The sequence below is a fragment of the Heterocephalus glaber genome, unplaced genomic scaffold (genome assembly GCF_053883595.1).
Source record: "Heterocephalus glaber isolate CG9 unplaced genomic scaffold, H.glaber_assembly_v1.0 deba00001733, whole genome shotgun sequence".
Lineage (NCBI taxonomy): Eukaryota > Metazoa > Chordata > Mammalia > Rodentia > Bathyergidae > Heterocephalus > Heterocephalus glaber.
This window is the reverse complement of record NW_028258444.1, coordinates 3192256-3207689: the sequence shown is the minus strand read 5'-3', so window position 1 is coordinate 3207689 and position 15434 is coordinate 3192256. Positions and strand designations below refer to the sequence as shown.

Genomic DNA, 15434 nt, shown 5'->3' with positions numbered 1-15434 from the left:
TTTTTTCTTAAACTTTTTTAAAGAAAAAATAATACCCAATCCATTAAAGTTTATTTTAAATAGAACCCTCTTTAGATATGTCTGTATCATCCTTATGCTTGGAAATACAAAGTTTTGTGTGTTTTTTTTGTACCAGAGATCGAACTCGGGACCTTGCACTTGTGAGACATGCAGCGGAACCACTGAGCTAAATCCCTGGCCCAAAACAAACTACTTTTTACAGTGTTCGTAGTAGTAACATGTTGTTAGTAGTAAAGAGAAAAATTTCAATTATTAAGATCGTTACAAATTAATTTATACAATCTAAATTAATTACACAAAGATTAAGAAAAATCTTTGCAAATATTAAAGAAAGGTCTTTTGTCAATTTAATGTATTTTTTTTTTTTTTTAGTACCGGGGATTGAACTTGAGACCTTGCACTTGCTAGGCAGGTGTCAGAACCACTGAGCTAAATCCCCAGCCCAATTTAATGAATTTTTGTAATGACTTCTTCATTACAAAAATGTTCATGGTGCAATTTATTTTCCAGGCTTAATTTGAGAGGTGCTCAGAAATTCTGCAATTCAGTTGATCCCCCCATTGGTGCCTAAATCTCACCATTAGCATTTTTATTTCCTCTGTGCTGAACTTTGGTTCCTTGATGAGCTTTTTTTTCTTCTTAAGGAGCTCTCTTTTAGAGACACAATTTTCAGTGTGATTGGTTCTGTCCATCTGCTTTGTTTCTGGACACTGCCCAGGTTCCCTGGGGGACAGGGATTCTGAAGCTTCTGGATGCAAGAAGCAGGGCTGCTGTAGGCCCAGCTCAGAGCAAGGAGCAGAGCTCACTGGCCCAGCTCTGTCAGTAGCACATGTTTTGGTGGCAGATGTGTGTCCAGGGCTCCCATGAGCATTTTGACATGGCATTGATTCTAACCTGAGGCTTTGTAGGATAAATTCAGCTCACGGGGCAAAAGGTTGGCATATGCTACTTGCCCATTCCATCACTGAGAACCAGAAATGAAAGCAATGGTGAAATGCTGACTGAAGTGGAGTAACCAAAGTTAACCTGCCCTTCCCTGTTGTGTATTGCAGAGGCTGGAGCACAAGGAAGTCCTCGTGGGCTTGTTGTTCCTGGTGTTCCCGTTCATTCCCGCCAGCAACCTCTTCTTCAGGGTGGGCTTTGTGGTGGCCGAGAGAGTCCTTTACATGCCTAGGTAACTGCTGCAACCATTCCCTCTTTCCAGCCCTGCCCTCTGTGCCCAGCTTTGAAATATTGGAGAGACCATCCTCTGCATGATGACAGGTTCTCGCGAAGCTCAGGTTTCTGTTATCTGAAGTGTAAATACAGCTGCACAGAAGGCTGGTGAGACTCCACTTGCACACTCACACTCTAGTGTCAGAGGTTTGCCTTTAGGAGCAAGCTCACAGCTAAATAGAAAGTACTGACTTGAAGACAGTCAGGATTTTAGCAGTGTTGCTTACCTCACCACCTTTGTCCAAATATGTTTTATTAAATATAATTTTCTAGAAATATTTGATTTGCATAAAATATTAATGATGACCAACATCTTCTCTTTTTTCCTTTCCCTGTTTTTAAATTTAATTTAACAATGGGAATAAATGAAGAAAATGTGTCCTTGAGAAAAAAATGATTTAAAAATTATGGAGGACATTCGGACGTGTGTGCTTTGTAGTGTTGCTTGGCTCTGAGTCCTTGAACAGCACCAAAGCTTGTCTGTCCTCCTGTCTTACTTAGATGTCATCCTTCCCAGGCTGCATTTCTGTCTAGATGCTGGGAAGCATCACTGAGTCAGGTGACAGTCTTATTTTTGCTATTTACCAGTTGTGCAGCCTTGAGTAAGACATCAAGCTTTTGCTTCAGATTTTCTCATTTTTAAAATTTAAATTTTAGTGACCTTCCTAAAATTAATATTTTGGTGTATCCACCTGCCATTTCAAGCAGTTCATTCTCTATAAGTTCTACAATAACTTCTGAAATTCTGTAAGAATGAACTTTTCTAAAAGGCAGTATCACAAACCAAAATATTTTAAGAAAATTGTTTTTGTTTATGAGATTATGCTTGATATTTCTAAACATGCATAGTTGGAAATGAGCTTCATGATCTCCGATTGCCTCACCCCAAGAGCCTCACAGCTTTCCCAGGACTTGGCAGTGTGGTGTTTTGACTTGGCGGGGGTGGGAGGTAGAGAGGCATCCATCAATCCACCACCTTGCTCTCAGTGTCCTTAGGACCATGTGTGAAGGAGGTTATTCCTTGGTAACACTACTTGACGAGGAAAAGCTACAGTGCAGTTTTTCATGTTCCATGCTGTCCAAAGAGGGGTCTTGTGCGAGCTTGCCCATCATAAGAAATACACCTAGCCCATAGACATCACAGCAGCCCTTGGGCTGTGGGGAGTGTTTTCGCTTGTCCCAGTTAGTCCTTCTCTGCAGTGTGATGATTCCGGTTCTTCATTCAACAGATATTTATAGAACATCGGTGCCACAAGTGCTGCACAGCATCTGCAGTTGCATCTGCAGTTGCAAAGACAACTGAATGTCAGGTCTCTTCTCAGAGTTTATTAACTGTTCATTAACAAAATGAAGTTTTTTTTACTCTGTTTAATAGGTCCTGATATTCTCTAAAGTACTACTTACTGTACTTATTAATTAATATTAGTCTACCATTAATTGTGTCCAAACATTTATTGAGCATTTATTGCATTTTAGTCATCATGCCAAACATGTTGTATTCTTCATATCCATTGATTGGCACTGTGAGCAGAGGCTTCCCAAAAACCTGGAAACCCACACAAATTCTGGCTTAAGCATTAGTATGATTTCTCTAGGCTTCAGTTTTCTCCACTGTATAAAGTTGGGGATATAACAGCACCCAACTGAGTGGTATATGTAATCAGTAAATGAGATAATCACATGCAAAACTTAGAGAGTGTTGTGCATTATACATGGCTGGAGAATATTAAGTATTATTGTTAATATAAGCTGGTACTATTGTCATTATTTTACCATAATGAAGTCTGAGCTCTTGAGAGGTTGAGGGGCTTTGCCCAGGGTGACATGCTTTACTGTGGGGCAGAGCTGATGTGCAGATCCTGGTCTACTGACCAGACCATACCTCCTCTCTCACAGGTATAGCTCAGTATTCTTCTCAAGAAAGAAAAAGAAGAAAATGTAAGCATGGCAAAGTCATTTTGCTTTGCTCCATTTGGTGATGGAGCCTTGATACTTCAAAGAACCTCGAGATCTGACCCTCAGGAGTCTGGTGTTCCCAGTGAAAAGGAATCACAAGTGTGGCAGGGGTTTCCTAGTCTAGGTACAGTAGATAAGAAGGGAGAATGAAGTGTCTGGCCGTATGGAAGTAGTATCTTATTTAATGGGCTTCCTCTCACCCAGACAAAAGTCCCCCAAATGCCCCTAGGACTGCACCAGCTTGGGTTCTTCCCATGCTGCTATGTCTCTGGTGGCCTCTCTGTAATGTCATGTATTTCTTCTAGAAATAAAATGCTCCCTTCCCCAAGAAATGATATAATTTGGGTTAAGATAAAACTGATCCATATGAGAGAAGCATCAGTATTGCCAAGAACAAGTGCCTGCCACTGAGACCCAGTTTGGATTTGCTTTATGTGGCCAACTCCATGACGAGGTGCCCTGAATCACTTTCAGTGAGGTGATCTTCATTGCAGAGGTCGCTCTGTTTCTCTCTCAAGTTCTGTGTCTCTGCATTGCCATGTTGTTACCAAGGCACTGTTTTCTGATGCTTTCTCCCAACTACTCAGTGACTCCTGGATTCATTTCTGTGTCACCTCTGTGCCCAGCAGTCCATGAGCTTGTAGAGCTGGAGTTTTAGCAGGCCAGAGTCCTGTGGTCAAGGAGGTAGAGATATGGTCCTGCCCCACGGGGTTACCTGGGGCTGATGACAGGGTCTGGTCACTGCATCTGTAGTCCTGATCATGTCAGAGTTTAATGTGGACCAGGAGGCGTGGTTGTTTGAATCCCAGTATTTCTTCACATCATCACTCTATAGAAACTTGTGAGGGAGCTGCTTTACTTATGGCCCTGGATTCTGTGCTCATCCAAAACCGTGCCCCATTAGCTGGCCGGGCTGAGTGAGAAATTAAAGCCTTTGAGGAAACTTCTGTGGCATGTCTGTAGAGTATTTCTTGTTACTTTGTCAGAGCCGTTTTATAAGTATCCGAGTTCCCTTTGACAGTGAAAGTCTGTCTCGGAAAGAGATATTACCTGACAGTGGCTACTGCCCTGTTGCAGTAGAAAATTGAGGCCAGTGGGGTAGAGAGCTACTGAAGTCCTCCCTGGGCCAGGGGGGAATGTTAAAAAAGACACCCAACTTGTAATGCTTCTGAAGAAGGTGAACTTCCTCCTGCTCACTGTGTTTGTTTCAGGCTCTTGTGAAGCCTTAAAGGTTTTCATACTTGGTCATCCAGCCTCCCCAAAGCCTGGCTGAGTCTACCAGTTCTAAGTGCTGATTTGGCCGTTTTACAAGAAAAGCCCAGTGATTCAGACCATCAGTGCCCTTTCGTCTCCTGAATTTATGCCTAACAATGAGGAAGCCACTTAATTCTTTTGACTTCTGCTTCCATCCTAACCCAGAAAAGTCCTGTAGCAACCCCTTCTGATTTGTACTTGGAATGTGGATAAAAGGGACAGAAATCAGCTGTTCACTTAGCACTGCATGGCTTTTAGGATCAGGGTTTTACTATCCGAAGACATTGGGAATAATATTTTCTTGATAAATGTCAGTTTGTACATATCTTTTGTGAACATGGAGGAGAATTTGGGAGTTGAAACCATTCTTTCATAGAAATTTTTCTCTCTTATTCTTCTCCCAAAAGAAGCATATAATTTTATGGCTTTTTTTGGTATTTTATGAAAAACCACATTAGAAGACTTCAAAGGACTAAATTTTCTTAGAATTGATGAAGCAGAAATAGTCGAGAAAAGCTCTCAGAAAGTAACTGAATACTCACCCGCCTGCCACATTATGGGTGATTTATTCACTTTGGGGCCAAAGAGCAAATTCCTGTGCTACTAGAGGAAAACTTGAATGGACAGGTCAAAGGAATTGATAGGAAGAATTGAAGGCAGAAACAATATTTTGGTTAAAAGTAATAAAACAAAAACCTGAGGGCATAGAAGTTCAACAGTATGAATTTTAGGGGGGAAAAGAAAGTAAAAACTACCCCATGCTTTTAGAAAGACATGCATTTGTTCTGTGTCACCCCAGCACTCATGGCCACATTAGACATGGAGCCTTAGAAAAGAGTGAGCGTCATTCATCTTCAAATTTGAGAAGTTTCTTCAAATCCTAGTCATTTGAAGTGAAAATTTTGATTTTGTCCTAGTTGCTGTTGGTGTGATACTGCAGTGCCTGCTCCTCAGGAGGCAGACTGAGAGGCACCCGCTGTGTGTCATGCTCCTCTCCTGTGTGGCACCTGCCCTTCTGGTCACCACCTGTCCAGGGGCACATCTGCTCAGAGTCACTAGAGAAAGGTCCTGATGATTTGAGAGTATAGAGTTAAATCTATGCAGTTTTATAAAATTGTGAAATTATATCTTTCCTAGATTCTCCATATCTGTCATGCTTAGAGACAGCCCTTTGGCTTCTTTCCCACCCCCGCCCCCACAATCTTTTAGAAATTTTAATAGTTTCTGAAATTGCAAACTCTGATGACCACAGTGCTACATAACCTCTAAGGGCCTCACAGAGCGACATTTCAACTGCTTTATGATCCAGGATAACTTTGTGAAGCCAGGCTTCCTCCCTGTAAGCCTCTTCTGCAGTGGTTTCCTCACATGTGGTGACAGTTCTGCCCACGTTCAGCTGGACAGGTGCAGTGGGGAGGGCAGGTGTGTCCCGGGGAGAGGAGCAGAGGAAGGAGGCCTGGGGCCTGGGGACCTGCCCTGCAGGGTCCAGTGTCCACAGCAAGTGTCAGGACCATCCATGTGGGCTCCGCTGTGAGGGGTGGGGTCCTGAGAAGCGGCAGGAATGGGGAAGCTTAGACACTCACAGGGCGGCAGCAGAGAGGACTGGGTGTCAGGAGGATGTGGTCCCCTGCCACTGGGGAGGTGACTTGAGCCTTGGCAAAGCTCCCTCCTTGAGGTGACGGCACAGATGGCTCCTAGAGAGGAGCAGTGGGGAGGATGGGTGGGATTCCGGGCCAGGGCTGCAGCCTGACTTGGGCAGGGGCTCTCAGCCAGGTCAGACTCCCCAACAGCAATACAGGGGATTTGTGTTTTGTCTGAGGCCAGGCTGGTAAGAATGGGACAAGGCTGAACTACAAGTAACGCACCACTCTGATTTTATGGGGCTAGGTCCCAGGAACAGTAATAAGTCCTAGAGCCAGGCAGAGCCAATACTCAGAGCTTAGCCTTTGTGGATTCATTCTTTGTTTGAAATTCTCATAGTGTGATGCATTAGAGTGATGGCCAAGCAGCCTGGGCTTGTCAATGAGCCATTCAGTGAAAAGTCTAGGAGTGGATTAATTGAAGCTTTCACAGTTACAAGGTCAGGTTCACCAGTCTCCTGAGAATACATGCAAGTAAGAAGACACACGTGTTCCCTGGATTACTCAAGTTCATCCAGTTATCTTGAGTGTTGGCCATGAACCCATTTTTTTATACATCTTTGTCACGATCAGCTTAAAACAGCCAGGTTCTTGTGTCATAACAAGAATGGTAGACTGCTGAGGAGAAATGCTGTGTTCTGTTGCCTTGGAGACCAGAGAAGACAGAAGGAGAAGGCAAAATTAATGATGCCACTGGACGGGAATCAGTGCCAAAATCCAAAATTTGCATAATAAAAAGAAGTAAGGGAATCTTTTTACCTCTGATAAAGTCCTAATGCTTTTGAATGTTATCTTCCATGTTACTCACCATACCTCAGAAGAAACCTGAGTCTGTGAAGCCTTCGCATTCTCGCCTCTTGCGCTCTTCCCCTCCTCTGGTCCATAGCAGGGTACAGGTCCAGCATCAAGCTGTCAGAGGCTCCCTCTGGCTCAGGACCCCACCTGGGGCCTCAGAAATCAGTTCCAGTTCTACCCAGAATGCCACAGGAGGACAAAGATTTCTGTTCAGATGGTTTGTCTCTGTCCTGCTGTGCCATTGGAGCTGTCCCACTCAGCCCACTGAGACCTGAAGACAGAGAAGGATGTGAGGTCCCTGATGAGGCCTCATTCAGTGAGGGCAGTGCCTGGATGTGGAGGCTCGGTCAGGGAGGCATTCATGGGCCAAGGGCTACGTGAAGGTCAAGACCACAGAAGGAAGCAGGGCACTTTGTTGAGGGGCCCGGGTGAACATGTCTAAAGCTGGAGATTGTGCGCCATGGACAGCATGACATAAACAGAGCAAAGGTGAGAAGGAGAGCAGAGAGGAGGTCAGGGTGCCCATGGACTAGGCTCCATTGGCCAGTGTGTCCTGCTGAATGGGTTGTGCTCAGTTCAGGGAACAGGTGTGGATGGGTTTGAGCAGGAATCATAGCGTTAATTTTGCAGAACCCCAATAGTTACAGAAGATCAGTGTTTAAGTCTTTTAAGTCTCAAGTGGTGAACCGCAAATGTCTTGGAAACTAGGATTTAAAGGTACAATTTGAGGGTATAATTTAGATTCAGATGAGATTAAGTAGGATAATATATGTGGAGAACGTTGCAAGCTATACTAGGTGGTTTCGAGTCATTATTCCAATCTACCCTATACAAATGAGGAAATTGAGGAATCAGAATCGAAGGAAATCAAAGCACCATAGCTCTAGGCCATTCCCTTTTCCTTCACTTTTGCTTCTGCAGACCTCTGCATCTCTTTGACCTCATGTGCTCAAAAGTGAGGAATTCAAAAGTGAAGTCAAAGGTGAGCAACCATAGCTTAGCAGATTGCCATCCTGTGATAGTTAAGTACACGTCTTGAAGTGCCATGGTGCATGAGCTATGAAACACATCTCTGTGGGTGAAGGGAGACATTCACGTTAGAGGCCACATCCCCAGTGTGCCACTCAGACTGCCTGGAGTGTGTGGATGTGGACAGACCTGTGTTGCTACTGTGGCCTGTTGTCCATCGAGACCCATCATTCACGGGGGCAAATTTATTTTTCCTCTTCTCTTGAATGCCACACAGGGGAGTTATTTCAAACATTGATCTCTTTATGAGAATTTTAGTGATCCTAAAACAATCTTTCTTTACATTTTTGGAAGCCTTGGTTATGTTGTTCTCATCAGTGGTGGGACTGTCATTTTATATGTCTGTGTTTTCTTTTGGTACTCAACACAGTAGATGCCAGATTTAAAAATGCACGCACGCGCACACACACACACACACACACACACACACACACACACACACACCCCAGTGAGGAGCTGAGAGGCACTGATTGGTGACAAGGCCCAGGCCTATGCGGACTGGCAGGAGCACAACAGCAGCAGGCTGGACTCCACTTGCCCCTGCTCGAAGGTGAAGGTACTGGGGTCTGGGGTAGTCATATGTGAAGAAGTAAGGGTAGAAATCGGGTGTAGAGATGAGTGTGCTGTGGAAGTGACAGAAGGTTGTTTTTCTGCTTTTTTTAAAGAAGTAGCTTTAGAGGTGCTTGGCTTTGGGAAAAAGGGAGCCCCAAGTGGAAAACTTAGTTGAGTATGTAAACCAGGCAGGAAGAAGGCAAAGACAGTCCCCTGGTGATAAACAATCATGGGTCTAGTTATCTCGGGCCCCACCTGCCTTGGTTGATCCTTAAATTACCCTCTGTCTCCATGTCAGTTTCTGATCCCTTCACTCTCAGTGTTGCACTACACTCATGGAGCAGCCCCTGTTAGCTACCAGGTACTCAGGGAGCAAAAACAGCTAAGTTACTATTCTGTCCTTAGGCTATTAGCCTGAACTTCCAAACACCAAATGTTTTCTTTCTTATCAGTTTTGAATGTGAAAACTTATTTATTGTGCATTAATTCACCAATGAAATTTGTTGTTGTTATTTTTGAGACAGAATCTCAATAGGTAGTTAGTTTTAGGCTGGTTTTGAACTCACTACCAAGCCCAGGCTGGCCTCAAATTCATGGCAATCCTCCTGCCTCTACCTTTCAGGTGCTGGGATTACAAGTGTGTATCATCACACCTACCTTCACCAAAAGAATTTACTTTGTATTCTCTTCACTGTCAAAAAGATACACATTTCAGAGTGTGGAGGGACTTGAAATGGGTATCATGGCATATTCCATGGTACATGAGCGCACAGTGATAGAACTGCACAGTTGTACATATTTTGGATACTTTATGCAGTATTTATACCATAAAAATTATGTGTGAATCAAACCTTGTTAAGACAAGTAATATTGTACAAGGAATTTTGCAGTTTTAAGGGTCCTTTGGTGGACATTCTTTCTTTTTTTTGGTACCGGGGATCAAACTCAGGACCTTGTGCTTGCGAGGCAGGTGTGTGCCACTGAGCTAAATCCCCAGCTCCTAGTGAACATTCTTAAAATCTTCATAATTGTCCTGTAAAGTAGGTATTTGGCCTCAATCTGAACTTTTCAAAGCAGAGTTTGCTTTAGGCATATTTATAGACCTATTTACATATCTTATTTGATGTGTGGCTAGTACAATAGTCTGCTGAAAGCACACATGACCACAAAGTGCTGCACTTGACAACACTGACACCTTGAACTTCACCTTCTGTTGAGAGAACACATTCGTGTACATTAGTTCATTTATTCCAGACAACAGCTTTGTCGTGTAATGTGACAGCAACATTAAGCCCTTTTAGTACAAATGAATAAGACTCTGAGACTCTCACCTACTGAGCTTTGATCACAGAAGCCACCAGTGAGTGCCTGAGGAAGTCCGTTCTCTTGACTCTGTTCCAGATGCTTTGTTATCTTAAGGGTTTTCTTTCCTTTGCTGTGACACTCCCGACTCCCATCTTCACAGGCATACCTTTTTCCCTCCACCTGCTGGTGCCTGGGCCTTGAGGTGTTACTGTCTGTAGAGGAGCCTGCTGTGTAGACATTAGTCTCTACCCAGATATGTACAAATGGTACAGATTTCCTGTCTCTTACTCTATTTAGTGGAAAATAATTGGCAGATAATTGTATTATAGCATAATAATGTTATCATTTAAAGTTTAGCATCAGGCCGGGGATTTAGCTCTGGTTCTGCTGCCTGCCTTGCAAAGCACAAGGTCCCGAGCTTGATCCCCAATACCAAAAAAAAAAGTTTAGTGTGTACCAGGCATTGTACATACTATGAAATTATTGTTTTCTTTTATAAATTAAGGAAGCTAAGAATTAGAGAATTTAGATCGTTTGTCAACAACAGGTGTCAGAATGAGATGCAAACCAGGGATTTTTTGACACCAGCACCCTGCCTTATTTCTCAATAGAGTCTTTAAATTTTAGGCTGGTAAGTGACCATTAAGGCTGAGGGGAAATGTCACATCTTCAAAGAGGTAAAGCGAAAGGTGAAACCCATAGCATTTCTCTCCAGTTTTTCCATAAATGTAGGAAAAGGACGGAAGAAGCCTGTTTCATGGAGCACAGCATTTGAAGGAGCTTCTGTTTTTTTGGGTTTTTTTGGGTGCCGAGGATTGAACTCAGGATCTTTCGCTTGCGAGGCAGGCATAGTGCTACTGAGCTACATCCCCAGCCCTGAAGGAGCTTCTTATTCTTCCTCAGGGGGCCCAGCACCTGGCACAGGAATGTAAGGAGAACTCCAAGGTGCCCCTGGAATTCTTTTCTTGGAATGTGAATAAACTTTCACTCCAAATACATTCAGTGTTCTGGAAATGTCTTCCCATTTGTTTAATGTTTGAACTAAAGAGCAGGGCAGAAATGGGGACATGAGTCACAGCTGGAAGAAGCTAGCAGCAGCAGGGAAGTTCAGTCTGAGGAGTCGGGCCCAGCTTCCTGGAGCTGGGAGAGAGGATGTCACAGCACCAGCCAGCTGTCCTCAATGCTGTAAACTCCAGGGCTTGCTAGTGAGCCAGCTCAGGCCAATGGCATCAGATAACTTGCAGGGTAGTATTTCAGATGAGAGGAAGCTAATTAGGGATAGCTTTCATTTAGACTCCTAAATTTGGGCTTCTTTGAAGGCATAAAAATGTGAGATTGTGCCCATCTTATATATTTGTTCATAGATAACGCTCATGGTTCATCTGAGCTTGTGGACAAATTAAAGATAGAACCTCAGTTACATGTAATTAACAAAAAGTGGAACCTAAGCCAATCCATAACATGGTTAGGCCAGAGGTAGAAAGTTGCAATCATGTTAGGTTGATGTAAGATCAGTTGGGTTGATAGCCCGACCAGTTACCGAGGGATGCCCGGTCACCTGAATGAGGGTACAGCAGGGGATGCAAGAATAATATACAAAGAACAAAGAATAATGAATGATAGTTTATTACTTAGGCATCCGGGAATTGATCTTTACCTCTCTCCTGGCTAAAGACCACCCAATGTTAGCTCTGTTCTGGCTAAGACCAGGAGCTCTGGATTAGTCAGTATTTATGGTTATATAACATGTAAGTGGAGCGTGAAGGTAGATGTAGGGAAGCGTAGACCTAATGTACTAATGAGCCAGGCTGTAAAGGGGGAGTAACTATGTATACTTGGAAAGAAAAGGTCACAGTTAACAAGCCACCTGTTCTTTCTTTTAGGTCGTAGCTAATAAGCTACCTGCATTATCTTGCTAACATTTGATCTTGGAGAATGGTTGCACAGAGTCATAATTCCACAGCTGCTGTGTTTCCTTTCTATTAGAGATGTCATAACCTAATTGATCACTGAGACCTCAGTTGTGACCATTGACATAGGGAAGTCTGTCTCTATACACCAGTCGAAAGGTCAATTAGCAAGTCACACTTAGGCCTTGGAGTGACTCATAGTTTTAATCAATAGCCAGATTCATAAGCCAAATCAATAATATTTAAAGCCTGCTCAGTGCGGTTTCAAGCTGGTCTCCTGCAATCAGTGCTACCCAGCCTTTTAGCACCAGGGACTGGTTTTGTGGAAGATGATTTTCCATGGACTAGGTGGAGGCGAGATATGATATGGTTTGGGGATCAGGTTCTCATAAGGAGTGGTCAGCCTGGGTCCCTCACATGCACAGTTGACATTAGGGTTTGTGCTCCTGTGAGAATCTAATGCTGCTGCTAATGAGCGGCTGTGGATATAGATGAACCTTTGCTCACTCATGCACCACCAACCTGCTGTGCAACCAGTTCCTAGCAAGCCACTCCCACTGCTGGTCTGGGACTTGGGCTCTGGTGATGCCCATGTACTTGAAGAGTGAAATGGTGTTCTTCTGTCACCTAAGAACTTCTGGATGTTGTTCAGGAAGCTATATTTGTACTACAGACACAGTGATTAGCTGCCACCAGAGTTCTCACACAGCAAATTTAAAACCTTGTTATGTTATTGCAAAAGGGCAAACATTGTTGGTTTGCAGTTTCTGTTAAATTCTCTTTGTGCACCATGAAAGTCGAAGGGAGAAATGGAAGTATCTCAGTTGTTCAAGCACTGTGCATCAGAGCTGCTGTCAGTACAGTGATGTTCTGAATTGGAGATCCCACTGGCTGTGAGCAGAGGGTGGTGTCTGTATGTGCGGAACAGTGCTGTTTGCCAAGCATTCTTTGAAAAGCCATCCTTGTGCCAAGCTGAGCCATTTGCCTTGGGCTCTCCAGGTTATGATTTTCTCCAGATTCTGTGGTGTGCAAGGCCCCTGTGTGCCCTGGGCTGAGGATGTTAGTGGTCAGCAGCCCCGAGAGTCCCCAACAGAACTAAGCAGAGCAAGCCAGACACTGGCTCCGTCTCCCTGGAGCCAGGCAAGCATGTAGTCTCTCCTTTGCTTGATTGTTGGCTGTCCGTGGGAGCCCTGGTCTTTCACATTTCTCCCCTTGCTGCTGAGAACTACGTTAAAGGCAGATGTTAAGAGATGAAGTTTCACAATGGAGAAACGTCTTGATCTCCATGATATTTGTGTCAGGTTTTAAAGAATGCGATACTGTCCAAGAAATTTGCAGACCTAAGTAGAGATTATTTTATACGGTTTAACATTCTTTAAAGCATATGTAAATACAAGGACTTGGAGAAAAGAGTAACAGTGTTACTGGATAGGATGCTTGTGTGGAGGGGAAGGGAATGGTGTTCATTTTACCACAGCAGGAGCCCTCAAACTGTCTGGCCCAGGACTCAAGTCTGGCCCACTGCTTTGTTTTGTTTTTGAAGAATAAGTTTTATTGGATCACAAATGCTCCCACTCATTTCCCTCCCCTTGATGGCTGCTTTCCTACTGCACATACAAAGTGGAGTATAAATGACAAAACCTTTGTATCCCTGCGGGCATGAAAAGAACTTCCACTCTTGCCCCCTGAAGGTTAGCCTAGTTAAATCTGCTGAAATAGGCTGATCCTAAGCAGATTCACAGGAGGAGAGGTGTACTGGTCCACTAATGTGTGCACAGGAGCCACATCGAGTCCAACTCTCTGAGAAGGGCAGATGGCTGAAGCTCAGATGCCCTCTGAGGGGAGAGGGAAGTAGGGACATAGGTGGCTTCTGGGGGGAAAGCAATGATTTCTGGTAGGGGTGAATGGGAAAAAATAGGCAACAACCTAGGCCAAAGCACTCTGCGCTACATGTGGTATTTGGTGTTTACTCTTTTCCTCTGTGATATGAGTTTAATCTTCCTGAGTTAATGAAATTTCTGTAAGAAGATTAAAAGCCATTGTGTTTCTCTTTGGTGGATCCAGTCTTTTTGTAGATAAGGGAAGATCAGAGGAAGCCTTTCCCTGCATATTTCAGGGAAGAAGAGAGGCTTGAGAAACAAGAAGATGGGGAAGGTCAGAGAGACCCTAAGCCCGCTTCTTTACTTAACATACGAAGGCACCATACTTTGGGGTATCATTTTGCAAACCCCATACTTAAAAGCCAGTTAAGGTTTGCCAACCTCTAGATTAGAGTGTAGTCTTCAGATTTGATTCATTACAGCTTTTAGGGCTGTGAGCAAGTTAATTCCTCTAAGCTTTAGTTTCTTCATTAATGAAGTGGAGGATACTGAGGATTAAACATTTAAAATAGTAACATATGTACAGTTCTGTCCTTTCCTCTAGGACCTACAGATGTTATGGGCAGGCACAGTGCCTGGCACATAGGAAGTACTCAATAAACTGTAGATATACAAAATAGCTAATTATTTGAGTTGTTATCTTAATTATTGTCATCTTCTGCCACTTTTTTGACCTTTGCTCCAGAATTGGTGGAATTGTCTTCTTTCCTCATTGTTGGGTCACATGGCAGCTCTGCTTCCTACAGAGTCTGTCAGTGGAGCGTGTGGGAAGAAAGTGGATCATCCTATGTTAATGTATGAAAAACATGGAATCCGGGCATTCATGTCAACCTCTATATCAGGACAGTGTATGGAGCATAGTCCTGGAATGTAAATTCCTGGGTTCTCCTGTCTGCTAATGTATGGCCTAATTGGGGAAATCAGTTAACCTTTCTCTTCTTCAGTGTCTTCTCACATTAAATGCTAATGTGACCCATAGGGTTGTGAGGACGTACCGAGGTCAAAGAAGTATTTGGGTCATAAGCAGTGCTGGTTCTTGGTGGTGCTTCTTTAGGGAGGTGAGAGTGGGAAGTGAGCTGGAGTCGGAGACACATATACCTGCAAGGTACATTCTCCCAGCGTTTCAGGTGTTTCAGCAAGCCCATGTTAAGATCTCAGCCTCCTCTTTGGGTTGATTTATTTCTCCATGTAACATATGACTATAACATCTGACATGTTTTCTTTACTTGTTTATTAACTATTTCCTCCCACCTCATTACTTTGCCAGGATAAAGATTATAGTCTTGTTCACTGGTATTGTTCTTGATGTCTGAAATTATATTAATACATAGTGGATGCTCATTAAATACTGGTGAGTGAAGGATGGAGCCTGGAGAACTTCATCTAGTCCCAGAAGCATCCTGGTTGTTGTGGTGGGAATCAGGCTGGGGCTAGATGAATAGCTGACAAGCAGCCTGGTGAACTGGAACACCCATTGTATGGGACAGAGTAATACTGACAATGCACAGTAACAAAAGATTTGTAGGGAAGCTCTCACCTTTAAGATCGAATGTGGGAGTTGTGGAAGTGGGAAGAGGTTTGAGGTTTGTTGTTTCTGGGGTTTGCACTGGGGTCTTTGTTCTGGCATGTGCAAGGCTTCCATAAGGTCCCTGTGGCATCAAATCCCATGCCTGGGGTGGGAGCTGGAAACACAGGTCTCCATAGCTCCAATCATCGTCCCCAGTGGTGAGTAGGGTGGAGACTAACTGTAGCCCAACAGTGGACCCTAGAGTCTACCCTGGAGCTTTACAGTGCTAGACCAACCAACTTACAGTATGTAAAGAAGGAAATGGACCTCAGCCTGATCCCAGGGGCTGCAAGTCAGAAACCTGAAGGGC

The 15434-nt window shown here is 43.8% G+C and overlaps 1 protein-coding gene across 2 annotated transcripts in view; it reads left to right on the top strand.

The window, feature by feature from the left end:
* Positions 1-15434, top strand: part of Tmtc1 (transmembrane O-mannosyltransferase targeting cadherins 1) — a 258438-nt gene that overhangs the window by 163597 nt on the left and 79407 nt on the right. For both annotated transcript variants that reach the window (XM_087199944.1, XM_087199945.1), the window contains one exon: positions 1074-1195. In XM_087199944.1, the coding sequence (XP_087056070.1) occupies positions 1074-1195 (122 nt within the window). The remainder of the gene's footprint in view (positions 1-1073; positions 1196-15434) is intronic.